General features: G+C 35.6%; 1 protein-coding gene across 1 annotated transcript in view; it reads right to left on the bottom strand.

Annotated features, from left to right (window-relative positions):
• Positions 1–363: 363 nt before the first annotated feature.
• The window catches only part of LOC114332336 (facilitated trehalose transporter Tret1), a 30578-nt gene continuing 9455 nt past the window's right edge, over positions 364–21486 (bottom strand). The window contains exon 2 of the mRNA XM_028282121.2: positions 364–1710. Within this exon, the coding sequence (XP_028137922.1) occupies positions 371–1710 (1340 nt within the window). The 3' untranslated portion in view covers positions 364–370. The remainder of the gene's footprint in view (positions 1711–21486) is intronic.

The following is a 21486-nucleotide window of genomic DNA, read 5'->3' as shown; positions in this document are numbered from 1 at the left end:
CAATTGGCATGGTATTACAATTGATTTTGCAATCAGACACGTATTGGAGTGTGTCTGTTGAGTAAATGTCTTATTACTTTAAAAGGTCGACTTCATTATCCTTACAAAAGGATGAGAATTGTATCCGAACGTCTGCGGTTCCTCAGGTGAGTACCGTTCCCACAAGGATAAAAATTATTTTCATTTCTTAATTTTTAATAAATATTGAAAAATTTCCAACCCAGCTGAGATTCGAACTCACGACCTCTGAATCCAAAGAGGAACTTACCACTGAACCACAGAGGAGGTTTAAGTTTTATTTAAATACGTTGCAGTATTATAAACAAATTGGTGTAGGAATTTTCATAGAAATAATTACTCAAATTTGTTTTTATATCTTTTCTATTTTATTTTTCTTATACTCTCCTTTTAGGATGAGTTGGATTTCATCCAAAGTCTTACCTTTGGTTTCTGGAATTATAAAATATGTAAAACAGACAGTAGAGAAACAGCACATAGTAAAAATATAAAAGGGATATTGTAGTCCAAATGAATCGGTTAGTCGCTGATATACTTGTAACGATAAAAGGGATCCAACTACATATGAGCCATCTGCTAATGCCATACCAGAAGCCTTTACAGTAGTAGAAAATATTTCAGCTGTTATAACTATGGGAACCACACCTAAGCCAAACTTAAAAGTAAAAGCATAAACCATTACACAGACAATAGGAATCCAGCTAAAGCTAGCGGTATTATATCCATCATTCTTCAAATTAAAATAAATCGCCAATATTAGCAACGTAAATCCTGATAAAAAGGCTGAACTCATCAGTAGTATCTTTCTACCAAATTTGTCTATTAAAAACGATCCTTTGGATGCAGCTATTAACATAATTACTGAAAATACAATTGCAGTTGTACGAGGATCCATATAAATAGATCCAGCTTGCTCCAAAATAATGTGCATATTCATTAAGAGCACGCTCACACTGCTAAAATGTTGCGCAATATTAAGAAACACCATTATAAGCAATGCTTTTCTATTACTTGCGACTAGAAATAGTTCTAAAAATTGTGACCTTTCGGATCTTTGGCGATCAACTGCTGATTTAATTTGTTTGATTTCATCATCTACATCTGCTTCTTTACCCCTTAATCTTCTTAGTGATTTGTGAGCAGACTCTGGTTGATCCTTAATTATTAAATAATAAGGACTTTCTGGCATAAACGAAAAGCCTACAAGTTCTATAAGGACAACTACTGCTCCTACTAAGCAATGAACATAAAAAGGACAAAATGGAGTAATAGAGTATACCAGCAGAACTCCAACAAGCATCAATAAATAAATTAAACTACTTAAAAACCCTCGTATTTTTTGATCCGCTATTTCGGCAATATACATTGGAGCTGCTACGAACGTTATGTTTGATGTTGCTCCAGCGATTCCTCTGGCGACAAGTATATACTCCACGCTAGGGGCCAGACCAATAGTAATCCAGACAATCGTTGATAAGAAGGCTGCCAATAAAATTGATTTTTTCCGACCTATTTTATCTGTTAAGTACATTGTTGGCCAAAGCCCCAAGACTCCCCCAATTACAAATACATTTTCCAACCATTCACCCTCCTCCTTTGTAATAGGTATTGGAGAACTTGGACTCATAAGTATTGGAACTACTGGAGCACTCCAACCATAATGCATTCCATCGCTCAAAGCACAGAGACTACCTGAAAAAGGTAATATAAGATAAATATAATATATAAAATATTTAGAATATTAATAATACTAATGTACGAGTATACTGTGCGTCAATTTGAAAAGGAAAACGTGTGCCACCCTCTATAATTTGGTCCCTATAAAAAATCTAAAAAACCTATGCAAAAACACGTCAAATTTATTTGTGAGGGCGACATTTTGTAGACCAGTTTTCAACTAAATTACATCAACTCTCTAGCGAGGGCGGACACGACCCCTAAAATCTAATGGAAAGGGGGGTTGAGTGATACCTTATTTTAAAGGTTATTTAACTACCTGTTCAGAAATACCACATACATTATACATATTTCTTTTCAGCACTTTTGGAAAAATCTTGAACTCGATACTCCAAAAAATTTTTGGAATTCTGAACTCGTTACTTAATACCTTCACGATTTAATATGATTCTTCCAAAAATACTCAAAATACTCCAATACTCCAACAAATATTTTGATACTTAGGTAATACCTTTACGATTTCACTTGATTTTTCCAAAAGTACTAAAAAAGAAACATAATGTGGTATTTTTGAAAAGGTAGTTGAACGACCTTTAAAATGAGGTATAACTCAGCCCCCTTTCCATTAAAGATTTAAGGGTTGTGTAATTTAGTTGAAAACTAGTCTACAAAATGTCCCTCTCATAAATAAATTTGACGTGTTTTTGCTTTTGTTGCTAGACAGGTAAACTGTCGTTGTATACTGGGTGTACGAATCAAACTGTGTTTGTTTCTCAAAGTTCGCATCACCCTGTGGACTATTCTAGCATTTATAAAATACTGAAATTAAAATCCAACTACAGCCTCAGGTCTCCATAACATTCTGTTTTTAGATTCATTCGCTTATGTTAGATAATAAAAAGTTAGGTATTTTAACAACTGGACATGTTCGTCATCTGTACAGGGTATTTCTAAATAAGTGCCATAAACTTTAAGGGGTAATTTTACATGAGAAAATAAGGGCAGTTTGCTTTAAAATCATATGTCCGGAAACGCTTCGTTTCCGAGATACGGGATGTTCAATTTTTTTTACAAACTGACAATTTATTTATTGCTTTAAAACCATTTGAGATATGCAAATCAACATTGGTGGGTTATAAGACGTAGTTATTGCACATTTTTTGACATAAAATTAAGAATTTAATATTCACCATTGGCGCGCAAACGGGTATCATGACTCATGACCGATCATATTACCCGTTTGCACGCCAATGGTGAATATTTAATTCTTAATTGTATGTCAAAAAATGTGCAATAACTACGTCTTAAAACCCACCAAATTTGATTCGCATATCTCAACTAGTTTTAAAGCAATAAATAAATCGTCAGTTTGTAAAAAAAATTGAACATCCCGCATCTCGGAAACGAAGCATTTGCGGACATATGATTATAAAGCAAACTGTCCTTATTTCCTCATGTAAAATTACCCCTTAAAGTTTATCGCACTTATTTAGAAACACCCTGTACTGATGCCGAACATGGCCAGTTGTTAAAGGACCTAACTTTTTTATTATTCAACATAAGCGAATGAATCTAAAAACAGAATGTTAAGAAGACCTGAGACTATCGTTGGGTTTTAATTTCAGTATTTTATAAATGCTAGAATAGTCCACAGGGTGATGCGAACTTTGAGAAAAAACACAGTTTGATTCGTACACCCAGTATACAATGACAGTTTACCTGTCTAACAACAATATTATTACAGTTATATTGTTAACGAATAAGGCTATAATATGGTAAAAAAGAAATACCTAAAATCGGACAACAGGTTTAGGAAATTCGAGCATCAAAAATGACCAAATTTTTAAGGGGATCGATTTTTTTAGCACCCGAGTGTATATTCAATCATTATTTGAAGTTTTATTATTTATTATTAAATTGCTATTTGTTCATTTTACCACCTTGGATACGCTTACCATAAACACACTTGTTATGTCCTAGGGCATAAAAAGCGGGCGTTATGGTCTATAACTCGCTGTTGTATAAGAAAAAAAGTAAATGTTATAATAGAATGAAGTTTTTTTAAACCATTTCAAAAGAGTAAATATTATAGAACTAATATTTTTTAATCTTAACAATCTTTATAAATATTGAAAGCACACTTTTATCTTTCCTAAAAAGTTATAATATAATTCCAACTGACAACTACATAATATACTTAATTAACAAACGTCAAAATATCAACAACTGTCATAAACTACTTTAAACACTTTAATTTGTCATAAAAAAAGTAAAAACGTATCTATTTTAATTTTTATTTTATGATGTAACGTACTGTCTTCAGCGGCTCAACAGAAGAGAACCGTACGCCCATTGATACCGACGCACTCCCGCTAAATGCCACCTTTCCGAAGGAACCAAGGAGTGATGGCTACCGAGAGTGTTTTTTAGAAGACCGAAGGTCTGTTCGTACAGGAATCAGTAACTATCACTGACTATCAGCAACTGCACGACGCATGCGTGTTTCAATATTAGCGTTCGCACAATTGAAACACGCATGCGTCGTGCAGTTGCTGATAGTCAGTGATAGTTTCTGATTCCTGTACGAACAGACCTCGAGAATCATGAACTCAGTTCCAATCACTGTACTGAACTGAAACTCGACCCAGTTCCCAACGGGTTGCGCTGGTAGCAAGCTGCAGTTATGCGACAGGGTGAGTCGGAACTCTGCCTGATGGAGGTACTCTTTAGTGAAGAGATACTCCGCTGGAACTGTAACGGAAGTGAGCAGTAGCTGTCATGTCCGATCCGGAATTGGTGTATGGATAGCGATGTGTCGGTGTTTTGATAATGAGAATAAGTACATGTGGTTACACTGGATTGAAGTTACTACTAGTAGTGAAGGGGGCTACGAGTAGGTGTGTGATTATGTATACAGGGAGGTTGGAATAAAATAATTTTCTCTAGAATGGGCTATTTTGGAAACAGATTCCGAAACAAAATCTGAATACAAAATATTGATTCTGTATATCATCATTGATTCCTGTATTGTACAAATATTGTTATTACAAAATTTGAAAGAAATCCTTTGTAAGGATTGTTATTACGTTTTTGATAATAGTAAATACAATTTAGCTTTCTTTTACAGACGTACGTCAAGGAGGCTTTCTTCGAAACGGAGCGAAGATAGAATATGAATTATTTTATTATACAGGCTGTTTGGTAAACAATGGGCCATAGTTTAACCTTAGATTCCTGAGCTTAAAATAGGTCGATTTAAGCTAACTTACCTTAGTACAAAAGTTTATAATAACCTAAATACAGGGTGTCAAAGTTAAACTTTTATTTTATTTATTTTTGAATATTTCCTGACAGGCATGGGACAACAACACGAAATTGGGTAAGTGGTGCTGGTATTGTATAATCTACTAAATTATGTTAAACAAACGTTTCTGGCTACTACCAGAGGCGTACGACGGGGGAACGTGAATGGTTGACCCTTCCCAAATTCTACGCCACTGGCGAAATTGCTATTTTAGTACAATTTTTTGATTCTCCAATACTTTTTATGTAAAAAACATACTCTTCATTCGTAACGATAAAGTCATTAGTTTTCGAGATATTTGAAGCTAAAAACGAAGGAGCATAATACATTAATCAAAATAAGTGTGCATTTTCATTTTTAACTTCAAATATCTCGAAAACTCACGACTTTATCGTTACGAATGAAGAGTATATTATTTACATAGAAAGTATTGGAGAATCTAAAAATTGTGCTAAAATACTACTACTATCATTGTTTGATTTGCGTGTATAGATAAAATGCTATGTGGAAATGCGATCAATGATTGTCCCCGTTTAGGATTTTGTCCTCTTCAGGGTTTGTAGTGAATGTATAGTGTTGGCAGCAAAAGCAAACAGTCCGAAAAACACACTGGGGCAGGCGCCGTATCCTGGTGTTTCTTGGATCCTGGGTTATGCCGGACGGTGGTGTCCAGAAGGCTAAGAAGTCAACAGAGAAGAAAGTTTGATGGATTGTTGTTGGTTCCATAGACATTTACGTGTACTGTCCGTGCTTTGCTCTAGACCAATCTCCCTAGAAACCATTGTACAACGACAGGCGAACCTGCGTCCCTCGTCGGCGGTCAGGAGGTGGCTTTGAGCGCAGCGTTGACAGTGTGCGTTCGAGTGGAGAAAATAGTTGCGGCTATTTTCTTGGGACGAACAGGTATAATTGTGCAATGAAGTTGGGAAACCGCAAAAAACCAACTTCTCCCTGTTCGGGGTAGGGAAGAGGAGATGTTAAAGGTGGGTACGGAAGGCTAACGGGGTAGCCTCGAGGATGTTTTCGTACTCAACCGGGAGTTCGTCAATGCATGTTTGCATTAGAGCGGACGGTAAATGAATCTTTTTGCGTTTGGGCTTTCGGTGGAGTACGTGGCCGGAAGATGAACAGGAACATTTGAGAGATTCTTGTGTGTCGGAGGGGGGGGGGCCGTTGATTACTTTGATTGTGAAGTTCCTGTTCAGAGAGTTTATTCTCTCGGTGATTTTGGGGATGTTCGAGATGTTATGGATTTCGTTTGAGGGATATCGCCAGTGCTCATAGTTACATCTACGCAAGATTCTACGTTCAGCGCTCAACAACCACTCTTGTTTTGCTCTAGCGCAAAGAGAGTAGAGGCAAGATTTGTACTCCATGACGGGTCGAATAAAGGTCTTGTAAGTGTGAATGAGAGTCTTCTTGTGTGTCTTGCCAATTCGTCCAGAGAGAGAGTTGAGTAGTCTGGCCCTGTTCCTTACCCTATCTAAAGTTGCCTTTAGATCTGCGTTCCAGTTAAGAGTCCTGGTGAACAGAACTCCTAAATAGTTCGCAGTCGGACTAACAACAAGCCTTTCTCCCAACAGTCTCAGAGGATATTGGTCGTCTTCATTAATTATGATTCTATGTGACACAGAAGGGGCGCGAAACACAATTGTTGTTGTTTTGTTTGCGTTCAGCGTGACTCTCCACTTACAACACCATTCACCGACACCGTCCAACAGAGCCTGGGCTCTTCTGAAGAGGAGTCTTGGGTTGTATCGAGAGGTTGTTGTGAGCAGAGCCGTGTCGTCCGCATAGAGAAACAGCAGAGTGCCTGGGATATTTTGGTTAGTGATATCGCTGTTGTAGATGATGTACAACAGCGGTGCTAGGACTGAACCCTGGGGGACTCCAGCTTGTGGAGTGAAGGGGGTGGACTTTTGATCACTTATTTTCACTCTGACAGTTCGGTTGTGGAGGTATGAGTGTACAATTTTGGTAAATTGTAATGGTAGCCCGATGTCCAGAAGTTTCCGAACAAGTCCGTCATGCCAGACCTGATCGAAAGCCTTTTGCACATCCAGGAATGTGGCTATGGCGAATGAACCATCGTTGATGGTTTGAGTAACTTTAGTAGTGAAATCAGTTATTGCATGTTTGGTAGATTTACCTGACTGGAATCCGTATTGAAATTTTGGTATGATATTGTGGTTTTCGAGAAAGTCATTGAGCCTCTCTTTTAGGATTAGCTCAAGAACTTTGCCCAGAGTGTTGATTAAAGAGATTGGTCTATAGGATTCCACGTTGGTTGGGGGTTTGCCTTTTTTCAAAAGCATGATGGTATTGGCCACTTTCCAAGGAGTAGGGAAGTGGCTGTTTTTGAGACATGCATTGAATATTTTAGTTAGAAGAGGGATGATACTCTCTGGAAGTTTTTTGAGGCATCTTCGGTTGATGCCATCAGGTCCGGGAGCGCTGTTTTTACCTATTTGGCAAAAGCTCTCCGTTTCCGTGTTTGTGAGGGGGTCCATGATAGGATCATAGACTGGAACGTGGTGATTGAGAGTAACATTTACTATGTATTCTGTGTTGAGTTTAAACAAGTGATCAAAGTTCGGGTTGTCTGGGGTTTGAAAGTTGATTTGAAGCGAATTTTTGAATGCTTCAGCTTTCCCTTCTGGGGAATTGACTATGTGATTGTTGACCAACAGATGTGAAGGTTGAGATAGTTTTTGTTTTGTTAGGACTTTGAATTTGTGCCAGAATTTACTTCCGTCTCTGTAGTCCAGTTTTGAGATAGTATCTTCCCACCGGCGAGCCGTTAGGTCAGATATCTCTCTCTTTATCCTGGCGCAGATTCGGTTGTATTCTGTTTTGATTAGTGGATTTCTGTTGGCCTTATATTGACGTAGAAGACGTCTTTTTTGTTGGATTTTGGCAATGATGTATTGTGGAAGTGCCGGTGATGTATAGGTTATTTGTTTAAGTGGAATAGCGTGCGTGATCGCCTCGGTGATGAGGTTCTCAATTTCGGTTGCACTGGTGTCGATACTGTCGTTAGTATCAAGTTCGCCTAACATAGGGAGATTTTGGGTGATGAAATTTTGGAATTCAGTCCAGTTAGCGTGACGATAGTCTCTTATAGTTCTTGGAGGATTGGGTTGTTTTGGAGTTAGTATGTCAGTGTTGACAAGAAGTGGTACGTGGTCTGACGTTATTGAGTCACCGATGTGGCATCTATCCTCGAACCGATCCAGAATGTTACTAGTAACTAGGATGTGGTCGACAATAGAGGCCCCAGCAGCGTTCAGAAACGTGTATTCAGTGTTGGTGATTCGAGAGATAGGAAGGTCTAGTAGAAAATCCGTGAGGCGGATGCCTTCTGGGTTTTGACGGTGATCACCAAACTGTGTGTGTCTACAATTTAGATCGCCCATCAACACAGCTTTGCCGAGCCTTGAAAAATACTCTAGCAAATGCCTGTTGAGTGGTTGATCCGGGTGTTTGTAGTAAGAGACTATCGTGAGGGTTTCGTTATTGGGGATATGCACGTCAATTGCCAGGAAGTCCACATCAGGTGGACGAAAATTTTGTGGGAATGTGTGTGTGGTGTGCGGTATTCCGTGTTTAACGAGAATACCATTCCCGCGTGAAACCTGACAGCGGCTTCGATGAATGATCGAATATCCTGCGAAGTGTGGATCGCTTTTCGACAGAGTATCTGTGAGTGCGAGGATCTGGATGTTATGCTTCGACAGGATATTCTTGATGAGGGGTCTCTTTTTGGAGAGACCCTGACAGTTGACTGTCCCTAGGGTGAAATCCATAAAGGGAGGGTGTTTAGCGGTTGGAGCGGAATGTCACCGTGACATTGCTTCCGTACCCGTGGACCACTGTCGAGTGGTCGTAGACTTGGCTAATTAGATTAGCCGTGATAGCTGCGACATACTCGCGAAGTTCGGGCAACAAGTTCAGCAGCAGAGCAGTCTGGATAGACAGGATGTTTTTCGTTTCAGTTGGGAGTTCAAATGGAGGGAATGATCTTTCGATCGATAGTGGCTGTATTTCGTGTGGGGCGGAGGGGATAGTGTGTCTTTGTGGACACTTATTGGAATATGCAGGGTGGTCACCGCTGCAATTCGGGCATTTGGGTTCCTGCTGTTTTGTGCAGGCGCTGGATTTATGATTGCCGCCGCAGTGGGGGCAGACGAATGCTTTTTGAGGGCATTCGTCAATAGAGTGTCCGTTGATGCAACATTTGCTGCAATATTTTGGGGTAGGGATAGTTGGATCGGAGCCGTGTGGAAGCTCGGCATTGTAGATTTCTCCGTCGAGAGTTATGCCTCGGCTCAATGCTGTTGTGAATTTTTCTAAGGATTTAGTCACCACCTTGATCACCTTAGAGTCCTTGCCTAGCTTGTAGGACTTGACTGTCCATGCTAAAATAGCAGTTTCATCAGTGGCGTAGAATGTGAGAAGGGTCAACCATTCACTTTCCCCTGTGGTACGCCTCTGGTATTAACCACAAACGATTATTTAACATAATTTAGTAGGATGTACAAATGTACAGTACCTACACTTTCTGCCAAGTACCATAAGGATATGTCAAATAGTTTTATAGTATCGGGCACACATAATTCTTAAAGTTTTAAATAAAGAATAAATTATTTAAACAAAAAAGAATACTTTAAAATAATTTGACATATCCGCGTGGTACTTGGCAGAAAGTGTAGGCACTGTACACCCCACTAAATTATGTTGAATAATCGTTTATGACTATTACCAGAGGCGTACGACAGGGGAAAGTGAATGGTTGACCCTTCCCAAATTCTACGCCACTGATGAAACTGCTATTTTAGCATATTTTTTAAATTCTCCAATACTTTCTATGCAAATAATATACTCTTTATTCGTAACGATAAAGTCATGAGTTTTCGAGATATTTAAAGTTAAAAATGAAAAGGCACACTTATTTTGATTAATGTATTATGCTCCTTCGTTTTTTAGCTTAAAATATCTCGAAAACTAATGGCTTTATATTTACGAATGAAGAGTATGTTTTTTACATAGAAAGTATTGGAGAATCTAAAAATTGCACTAAAATATCAATTCCGCCAGTGGCGTAGAATTTGGGAAGGGTCAACCATTCACGTTCCCCCGTCGTACGCCTCTGGTAGTAGCCAGAAACGTTTGTTTAACACAATTTAGTAGATTGTACAATACCAGCACCAGTTACCAAATTTCGTGTTGTTGTCCCGTGCCTGTCAGGAAATATTTCAAAAATGAATTAAATAAAAGTTTAACTTTGACATTATTTCGGTTATTATCAACTTTTGTACTAAAGTAAGTTAGCTTAAATCGACCTATTTTAAGGTCAGGAATTCTTTACCAAACACCCTGTATAAATTAATATCCTTAATACATATTTTATTTTATTTTAACCTCTATTTTACTAAGTCTCTTGTCCCTGAAAGAACTACCCGTCACAATGTAAAATGAAAAATTAAATCTGGTATGTACCTGTACCTACCACTAGTGTAACGGATAATTATTACGCTAATTGAGCAACATCCATTCCTCGAGCCAGACACCCTCTGACTGGATTATGTTGCTCTCCGGGCGTAAACATCTTAACAACCTTGGTACAGAAATCACTATTATTATATGTATGTACTCTTTGACGGTAATAAAAACGTTTTTGGCAGATCAAAATTGCATAAGGACAGTGTGTATGGGTTTTACTGATGACTTCTTTAACATTTTGTGTAGATTTTTAGGAATATTTCCAATATTTTAGGCTTATAACGCCCGGTTTCATAATCAGTTAAAGTGGACTTTGAATTTTAAGTTGGTACCTTTATCAATGCAATTCATATGGGTAAATGTCAACTTTAAAGTGAACTTTAGTTAATGTTCACTTTAAGTTGATTATGAAACCGGGCGTAAGTCTGTAGTCTTCACTATTGCATCTTTTTCAAGTGCCATCTCCGCGACGGAGGTCGGCCATCATCATAGCTATTCGGATTTTGGAGACGGCTGCTCTGAAAAGTTCGTTTGATGTACATCCGTACCATTCTCTCAGGTTGCGCAGCCACGATATTCTGCGTCTCCCTATGCTACTTTTTCCTTGAATTTTTCCCTGCATAATGAGTTGGAGAAAGTTGTACCTCTCTCCACGTGTAATATGTCCGAGATGTTCAGATTTTCTGGTTTTGATTGTATTTAAGACTTCCATTTCTTTATTCATCTTTCTCAGAACCTCTTTGTTTGTGACGTGTTCTGTCCATGATATTTTCAGAATTCTTTTGTATACCCACAACTCGAATGATTCCAGTTTTTTCATTGATGCGGCAGTCAAGGTCCAAGCTTCCATTCCGTAAAACAGAGTCAAGAACACGTAGCACCTAGCCAACCTATTTCTTAGCTCTAAGACTATTACCAACCAAATTACATAGACCAACCTTCTATGCACTATTGCATGCACTGGCCTTATTTGATATAGCTATAAACGTACAAGGCTTAAGCAGTTCAGACAGTATTTTTCTTCAGAGATACATTGTTATAATAAATTTTTCTAGACCAGACCAATTCCATTACTGTTGTGTTAATATTTTGTTATCTTGTCTAACTGAAGAAATATTTTAATCCAGAAACATCCTGTAACTAGCTTAAATTCTTAAATTGATCTTCTTTGTTATCCACGTTTTCTTTGCTTTTTGCCTAAATTGCACTCAATAACTTTTAGATAATATTACCCGTTTCACGTTCATAAGTATTTAGGTACATTTACTTTACCAAACATCCCTACAGTTTGCTCCTCACTTAATCTATTACGAAGTTTTTTTTTTTTGTTTTTAGTTCTTCTTTCGTGTTATTTTTCCTTAAATTCTAGATGTCATAATTACTTATTTTTTTCTGCGATCGCATTTTTCTTTAAAATTAGTCTCTTATTAGCCCGGCCGCACATCAAAGAAACATGAAACGTAAATTACGTTTCATGGAAATAAACCACTGCTAAACAAATATATATTCGGCCATTTATGAGACTTTCCGAAAATAAAAATGTGTCATGAGCATGAATCACACTCGTTTCATTAGTAGGCGGACTTTGAGATTTTTTTAGCAGTGTTTTCTTTTCATGAAACATGTTTTTCGTTTCATGTTTCATGTTTTTCGTTTCATGTTTCTTTGGTGTGCGGCTTGGCTTAGAGGATTATGATCCACAGAGACTGCCACAATCCACAGACAATGGCTGAACTCGACCTTTGTAGCAATTCCCAAAAAGCCAAGTGCAACAGCCTGCTCGGATCACAGAACAATATCTTTAATGAGTCATACACTTAAACATTTTTGAAAATAATACACATAGTATAGTATAGTTGATCCAAAAGATGGCATAACCCAGACATCCAAAGTGAAAGTTATCCTTCAACACCAAATTGTTCTATATGGTCCACACAATGTCCAGAAAAAAGTCACACCATTTTAAGCGTCGGGTTTGGGGGGGAGAGGGGGAGAAATCGGTAAATTCGTAGTTTTTTAAGTTTTTCGTCAATATTTCTAAAACTATGCGGTTTAGCATGAACAACCTTCTATACAAAAATGTTCTACATTAAATTTGAAATAATAAAGGCCCTATGCATAATCTTTCTAAAATGAATGGTTCCAGAGTTACGGATGTAGTATAATATAACTGGTCCAAAAAAAGGCCTAACCCAAACATCCAAAGTAAAAGTTTTCCTCCAACACCAAAATGTTATATATGGTTCACATATTGTTCAGTAAAAAGTTACACCATTTTGAGCGTCCGGTTTGGGAGGGAGATGGGAGAGAAGCCGGTAAATTAGTAGTTTTTTTACGTTTTTCGTCAATATTTCTAAAAGTATGCTTTAGCGTAAACAATGTTATATACAAAAATGTTCTACATGAAATTTAAAATAAAAAATGTTCTATACATAATTGTTATAAAATCAACGGTTCCAGAGTTACGGAGGGTGAAAGTCGAGGTTTTCGATACTTTTTATATTTTTTGGGCAATATTTATGATATAACTATACCAAAAACCCAGACATCCAAAGTGAAAGTTATCCTCCAACACCAAATTGTTCTATATGGTCCACATAATGTTCAGAAAAAAGTCACACCATTTTGAACGTCGGGTTTGGGGGGGAGAGGGGGGAGAAATCGGTAAATATAAAAAGTATCGAAAACCTCCACTTTTCACCCGCCGTAACTCTGGAACCGTTGATTTTATAACAATTATGTATAGAACCTTTTTTGTTTTAAATTTTATGTAAAACATTTTTCTACAGAACATTCCTTACGTTAAAGCATGGTTTTAGAAATATTGACGAAAAACTTAAAAAAACTACTAATTTACCGATTTCTCCCCCATCTCTCTCCCAAACCGGACGCTCAAAATGGTGTAACTTTTTACTGAACAATATGTGGACCATATAGAACAATTTGGTGTTGAAGGAAAACTTTTACTTTGGATGTCTGGGTTAGGCCTTTTTTTGGACCAATTATACTATACTACCTCCGTAACTTTATAACCGTTCATTTTAGAAGGGTTATGCATAGGACCTTTTTTATTTCAAATTTAATGTAGAATAATTTTGTGTAGAAGGATGTTCATCCTAAACCGCTTAGTTTTAGAAATATTGACGAAAAACGTAAAAAACTACGAATTTGCAGATTTCTCCCCCCTCTCCCCCCCAAACCCGACGCTCAAAATCGTGTGACTTTTTCTGAACATTATGTGGACCATATAGAACAATTTGGTGTTGGAGAATAACTTTCACTTTGGATGTCTGGGTTTGGATCTAACTATACCATACTAACAGCAGAATTGTTAAAACTCTCCAATATGAAATCAGTGACACACAATTTGGCTTTAGAAATGGTATGAACACACGAGATGCTTTGTTTGGCTTGAATGTGCTAGCCCAGAGATGCATGGACATGAATCAGGATATGTACTTATGTTTTGTAGACTTTGAAAAGGCATTTGATAAAGTTCAACATAAAAAGCTTGTAGATATATTAAAAAGCAAAAATATTGACAGTCGTTATATGAAAATTATATCTAATATAATGGAATCAAACTGCCAAGGTAAGAGTTGAAAACCAGGACAAGATATCAAAATACAAAGAGGAGTCCGTCAGGGTTGCGTGCTGTCTCCACTACTTTTCAATGTCTACAGTGAAGCGGTATTTCAAGAAGCGCTCTCAGATTCAATAGAAGATATATGTATCAATGGAGAAGTTTTGAACAACTTACGTTTTGCAGACGATACAGTAATAATAACGGATAACAACAATGATTTACCGAACGTAATGTAACGCCTTAATGAACGCTGTCATGAGTACGGAATGAAGATGAATTTAAAGAAAACTAAATTCATGATCATAGCTAAATCAGCACACGCAAATATCCAATTAACTAGTGAAGATACTGTAATTGAGAGAGTGGATAACTACAAATACTTAGGAACATGGATAACATCAAATGTAGACCAAACCAAAGAAATTAAAACACGTATTGAAATAGCACGTGTATCATTCATTAAACTTAAAAAGTTTATTTGTTGTCGGGATATAAGGTTAGAACTAAGCCTAAGGATGCTTCGATGTTACGTGTTCTCTACTCTTCTTTATGGCTTGGAAGCGTGGAAATTGAAACAAGTCCATTTGAATAAGTTGGGCGCCTTTGAATTTTGGTGTTACAGAAGAATCCTACGAATATCATGGATTCAAAGAATGTCGAACGTGGAAGTAACTAGAAGGATAGGAAATCAACCGGAAATAATACTAACTATCAAAAGACGAAAACTTGAGTACTTGGGACATGTGATGAGAGATCAAAAATACTCATTATTACAACTTATTATGCAAGAAAAAATCCGAGGAAAGCGAGATGTGGGAAGACGAAGAACATCCTGGCTTAAGAACTTACGGGAATGGTTCGAATGCAGTAGTGCAGAGCTGTTTAGAGCGGCAGTCAACAGGGTCCGCATTGCCATGATGATTTCCAACCTTCGATAGAAAATGGAACTTAAAGAAGAAGAAGCAAGAAGATCTAAGCACACGCCTACTAATGCATATGGCGATGGCCCGTGCTATGATATTTTAAAACAATCTACTGATTATAAAATAATCGATTTGATTTCTTACTATGTGTATTATTACTGTGTCTTCTTAAATAATACCTACCTTTATAGTCGTTAGGCTCACCATTTAAAAATAAATGTATTACCTTCATCATGAGACTTTTTTATTTAGTTACTCATGTCGAGTCAGACATGACTCAACACTTTTTAGAGAGGTTTCTAAACTTTGGAGCTCTAGATTAGAACTTAAAATAAGAGCTTTGAGATGCTACATGTTCTAGATACTGAAATATGGAATTGAAAGCTGGACATTAAAGCAAGAACACATAAAAAAGCTACAGTCATTTGAAATGTGGTGTTACAGAAGGCTGCTTAGAATAGTATGGACATAGGAGAAAATAATCACGGAAGTATTGCGAGAAATGGACAAAGAATATGAACTAATAAACTCAATAAAAATAAGAAAATTACAATATCTGGGATACGTAATGAGGGCAGCGATATGAAATTCTAAGACCGATAATAAAGGGAAAGATAAGAGGCGGAAGGGGTATAGGAAAAAGGAGAGTGTCATGGTTGAATAATTTATAAGGGATTGGTTTAAATGCACCTCTATGGAACTCTTCAGAGTAGCGGTAGATAGAGTAAAGATAGTGATGAATAATGATGATATCCAGTCTACGATTGAGAGACGGCACTTAAAGAAAAAGAAGAAATTTTGGTGCGTCCGACAACTGGAGTACCCTTAAAAATTTGTCGGACAATGTTGCCAGTAAATTGTAAGCATTTTTATCAAACAATCTTGCAAAAAAAAATCATCATTGATGACTCCATAGTGTACCCTCATATAGTGCAGTCACTGAAGGTGGATATGAACTATTACCTCCGATTTCGTTGAACCTCCACCGATTTGCATGAAAATTGGTCAGTGGTTAGAGGATGTATCAAGGAATAAAGGTGACATGGTGCCAACTTGCGCTTTTACCCTAGGGGCGGATGCCACCCCTTCCTGGGGAGTGAAAATTATTTTCTTAAAAATAACCCCATACTTCGATAGAGGGACAAATTGTAACCAAATTTGTTATACAAAGTTAATAAAATAAATCAAAACTTTTTGAATTATTAAAGATCAAAAATTTTAATTTTTCGTGAGAAAAATTCATGTGTTTAATCGATTTTTGATAAATAACTCAAAGACTATAAGTTTTAACAAAAAAGTTATTATTACCAAAATTTAAGCTAATAAAAAATAAAATAAACTCCTTACTAGAAAAAACTTTATATAGAATATAAATTTTTTTCGGCGAGTACCTAAATTTAAGTATTTAAGCTTAAATAACGGGAAAATCATGCATTTTATAACATAAACTTATTTAACATTTTTTGTCAAAGTACTTAGAAATATCTATCAACTGTGCCCCCGAACAAGTTGATTGCATTAATAGTATGATAGAATTCATCCAAAAGATGGCATAACCCAGGCATCCAAAGTGAAAGTTATCCTCCAACACAAAATTGTTCTGTATGGTCCACTTAATGTTCAGGAAAAAGTTACACCATTTTGAGCGTCGGGTTTGGGGGGGGGGGGGGGGGAGAAATCGGTAAATTCGTAGTTTTTTAGGTTTTTCGTCAATATTTCTAAAACTGTGCGGTTTAGCATAAACAACCCTCTATACAAAAATGTTCTACATTAAATTTGAAATAAAAAAGGTCCCATGCATAATCCTTCTAAAATGAACGGTTCCAAAGTTACGGAGATAGGATAGTATAATTGGTCCACAAAAGGCCTAACCCAGACATCCAAAATAAAAGTTTTCCTCCTACACCAAATTGTTCTATATGGTCCACATATGGTTCAGTAAAAGTTACACCATTTTGAGCTTCCGGTTTGGGGGGTAGGGGAGATGGGGGAGAAGTCGGTAAATTAGTAGTTTTTTTAAGTTTTTCGTCAATATTTCTAAAACTATACTTTAGCGTAAACAATGTTCTATACAAAAATGTTCTACATAAAATTTAAAACAAAAAGGTCCTATACATAATTCTTATAAAATCAGCGATTCCAGAGTTACGGAGGGTAAAAAGTGGTTTTTTTCGATACTTTTTATATTTTTTGGGCAATTGATGATGATTTTAGGTGGTGAGGTTGAGGTTTATCACTAACATACCATCGGCCACTGAAATAGCAAATTTGATGTATAAAACACAATCCTATTAAAGAAAATCCGTAGAAAAATGCCCAAAAAATATAAAAAGTATCGAAAACCTCCACATTTCACCCTCCATAACTCTGGAAATGTTGATTTTATAACAATTATGTATAGGACCTTTTTTGTTTGAAATTTTATGTAGAACATTTTTGTATAGAAAATTGTTTACGCTAAAGTATAGTTTTAGAAACATTGACAAAAAACGTAAAAAAAACTACTAATTTACCGACTTCTCCCCCATCTCCCCCCCCCACCGGACGCTCAAAATGGTGTAACTTTTACTGAACCATATGTGGACCATATTATAGAACAATTTGGTTAGGCCTTTTTTTGGACCAATTATACTATACTACCTCCGTAACTTTGGAACCGTTCATTTTAGAAGGATTATGCATGGGACCTTTTTATTTCAAATTTAATGTAGAACATTTTTATATAGAAGGTTGTTTATGCTAAACCGCACAGTTTTAGAAATATTGACGAAATACGTAAAAAAACTACTAATTTACCAATTTCTCCCTCATCACCCCCCCCCCCCCCCCCAAACCGGACGCTCAAATTGATGTAACTTTTTACTGAGCAATATGTGAACCATATAGAACAATTTGGTGTTGGAGGAAAACTTTTATTTTGGTTGTTTAGGTTAGGCCTTTTTTGGACAAATTATACTATACTACCTCAGTAACTTTGAAACCGTTTATTTTAGAAGGATTATGCATAGGGCCTTCTTTATTTCAAATTTAATGTAGAACATTTTTGTATAGAAGGTTGTTTATGCTAAATCGTATAGTTTTAGAAATATTTACGAAAAACGTAAAAAGCTACGAATTTACCGATTTCTCCCCCACTCTCCGCCCCCCCAAACCCGACGCTCAAAATGGTGTGACTTTTTCTGAACATTATGTGGACCATATAGAACAATTTGGTGTTGGAGGATAACTTTCACTTTGGATGTCTGGGTTTGGGTCTAGTTATACCATACTTTTAAGCTCCAAAAATTTGTTAAAATGTATCTTTTAAAAATTTTTCCAAAAAATGTTATTGTTTCTTTTTAATAACTCCGTTAATTTTTACGATATCAGGTTCACCAAACTATTTGAAAGGTAATTCCAAGGGCTATTAAACCGCGTTAAATTTAATCTTTAAAACCCTTTACTTTTTAAAAAATTACAGGTTAAATATCCCCGGTTACATGGTTCTCGCAGCAAAATTGAAGCTTTAAACATTTCTGTCTCGGGTATTCTTTACTTTACAGAAATAGTAAAACTGGTAAAATATTCAAAACAGAAAAACTAAAATTTGGTTGTATATCATTTTTTACGCATACTAAGTATTTTTGGAGTTATTATCAAAAGAAAATGAAAATTACGATAATTTTAAAAATTCCGATTTTTTTAAATTATACCTTTTTTTCAAAAATATTTATTCTAAATTGGCCAAAATTGTTGAAATCATTACTTATGCTAATATAAAGAAATTATAGTAAGGATTACTATATATTTTAGTTTTTGTGGAAATGGCGTATGTTTTATTTTTCATTTTTTCCTAAAAAAATCGAAAGGGTTCTCTTATTTTCATCATAACTTGCGTAATTTTAATGCTATTAACTTCTTCTGGAGCTCATTTGAAAGGTATTCCGAAGTACTTTGACAAGTATTTTGCAGGTATATTTTATAAAATGCATGGTTTTCCCGTCATATAAGATTGAATACTAAGATTTGAGTATTCGTCGAAAAAAAAAAAAAATACATTCAATTACCCATAACTCACTTTGAATTAACACTAGTTTAGTTTTTTAAATGAGGAGTATATTAAACTTTTTATTATCTTAAATTTTGGTAATATGTAATATCTTTTTTGTAAAAGCTTATTAGGGCAGTCAATGAGGGTATTTGGCTCCGAATTCCATCTTACTACAAAGATTTACTTGATATTTTCACAGTAACTAGGGAATAGCTCAAGAAACAAAGTCTACCCTATGGCGATGTGCGCTTTTATCTTGGGGGTGGTTCCCACCCCTTTTCGGGGTGAAATATTTTGGTTAAAATAGCCACGGAAAAGGCTAAAGAACCTAATTTTAAGCAAAAACTGTTCTATAATTAATTTTTGAAAACTCAATACTTTTGAGTTATTCGTGGTTGAAAATTGGACATTTTCATTGAAAAATGACACCTTTTCAGACGGATTTTTGCGAATACCTTAAAAACTATACATCTAACAAAAAAACTATACAAAAAAATTTCTGTTGGTTATAAAAAAACAAAGAGATTCGTTCCTTCATAAATCTTCTAGTCAAAATACAAAGAGGGATATGGTAGGTAAGAAGAGTGTGTTTTTTTTGCTGCATGCTCAAATCGATGTATTCAACCGGAAATACCAGAGAAACTGTCGATTTTAGGTGTATAATGATACTAATAACTTTTGTAGTGCTTGAAAAGACCTTTAAAATGAGCAATACTAAATGTCGATTACATTCAAACTAAGCGAGATATTCTGCAAAAAATTGATGACTAATCTATTTTAAGAAGAAATGAGAAGTATATCCCCATCATCCATCAGAATTTAAATACATCATTATCCTTCTACAGTACTTCTTATTATATTATTATTTCTATCAAAAATGAATAACCATCTTCAATTTCGTTCTGGTGGGATATGTTGTATGCCATTAGAGTGAAAACTTAGTCTATTATTTCTATATTGAAAAAGTTGGACTGAATTAAAAGGAATGGTTTTTGAAAAAAATAAGATCAAATAATAGAGCGTTAAATGTTCTTAAAAATCTTCCTTCTCCTCCATGCAACTCAACAAAGATAAGAAATACGAAAAAAAAAAGATACCACACAAAAATGTAGGGCTTTTTCAGATAAAAATTTCCTTTTTATTTTTCATTACTGTATCTCTTATCATTTTCAATTTACATGGAGAAAAATGAAGATTTTTAAGAAATTGTAAAAATGTGCTCTATAATTTGATCTTTTTTTTTTCAAAAACCATTCACTTTAAACCCATCCCATTTTTTGAACATAGAAATAATACTACAATAAAAGGTATTGTAGAAGGAAAACGATGCATTTACATTTTGCTGGATGGGGGTTAAAATTACTTCTCATTTTTTCTTAAAATACATTAGTTATCAATTTTGTTTGCAGGATATCTCGCTTAGTTTTAATGTAATAGACCTTTAATATAGCTCACTTAAAGGCCTTTTGAAGCACTTCAAAAGGTATTAGTAACATTATATACCTAAAATCGACCGTTTCTCTGTTATTTCAAGTTGAATACACCAATTTGAGAATGTACCAAAAAACAAACTATTTTCACCTACCATATCTCTTTTTGTATTATAACTAGAAGATTTATGAAGGTAAGTGTCCCTTTGTTTTTTTATAACCTACAAAAATGTTTAATATAGTTTTTTTAGTTAGATGCATAGTTTTTAAGGTATTCGCAAAAAACCGTTCGAAAAGGTACATACTATGTTTCAATGAAAATGGCCAATTTTCAACCACGAATATCTCAAAAAGTATTGAGTTTTAAAAAAAAATATACAACAGTTTTTGCTTAGAATTAGGTTCTTTAGTGAATTCCGTGGTAATTTTAACCAAAAAATTTTCCACCCCTAAGAAGGGGTGGGAACCACCCCCAAGATAAAAGCACACATCGGCATAGGGTAGACTTTGAATTAGGAGATAAGTCTAGCCCCAAAATTTCATTAAAATCCATGCAGTAGGATACAATTCGGAGGTAATATCCTATTCTTGCCCCCATTGACTGGCGTATATAGTTTTTGAATTATACGTGAAAAACTGCTTTAAAACATGCATTCTTTTTCTTTTACGAAAAGATAAAATCTTTTATCTTTAATAACTCAAAAGGTATTCATTTATATTAATAACTTTATATAACAAATTTTGCTTATAATTTGTCCCTCTATGGATTAGTTTATTATTTTTAATAAAATAATTTTCACCCCCGGGAAGGGGTGGCATCCACCTCCAGGGTAAAAGTGCAAGTTGGCATCATGCCACCTTTGTTCCATGAGGTATTCTCTAACTACTCACCAATTTTCATTAGAATCGATAAAGGTTCAACTAAATCGTAGGTGAAAACCTTCAGTTACTGCACTAATAGGGAGAGCGCACGCATAATAATCATAAAATTTATATCCTTACAGTTGATTTTTGTA

This window comes from Diabrotica virgifera, chromosome 6 (genome assembly GCF_917563875.1).
Source record: "Diabrotica virgifera virgifera chromosome 6, PGI_DIABVI_V3a".
Classification (NCBI taxonomy): Eukaryota; Metazoa; Arthropoda; class Insecta; order Coleoptera; family Chrysomelidae; genus Diabrotica; species Diabrotica virgifera.
The sequence above is the reverse complement of the archived record's forward strand: the minus strand, read 5'-3'. Positions and strand labels throughout refer to the sequence as shown.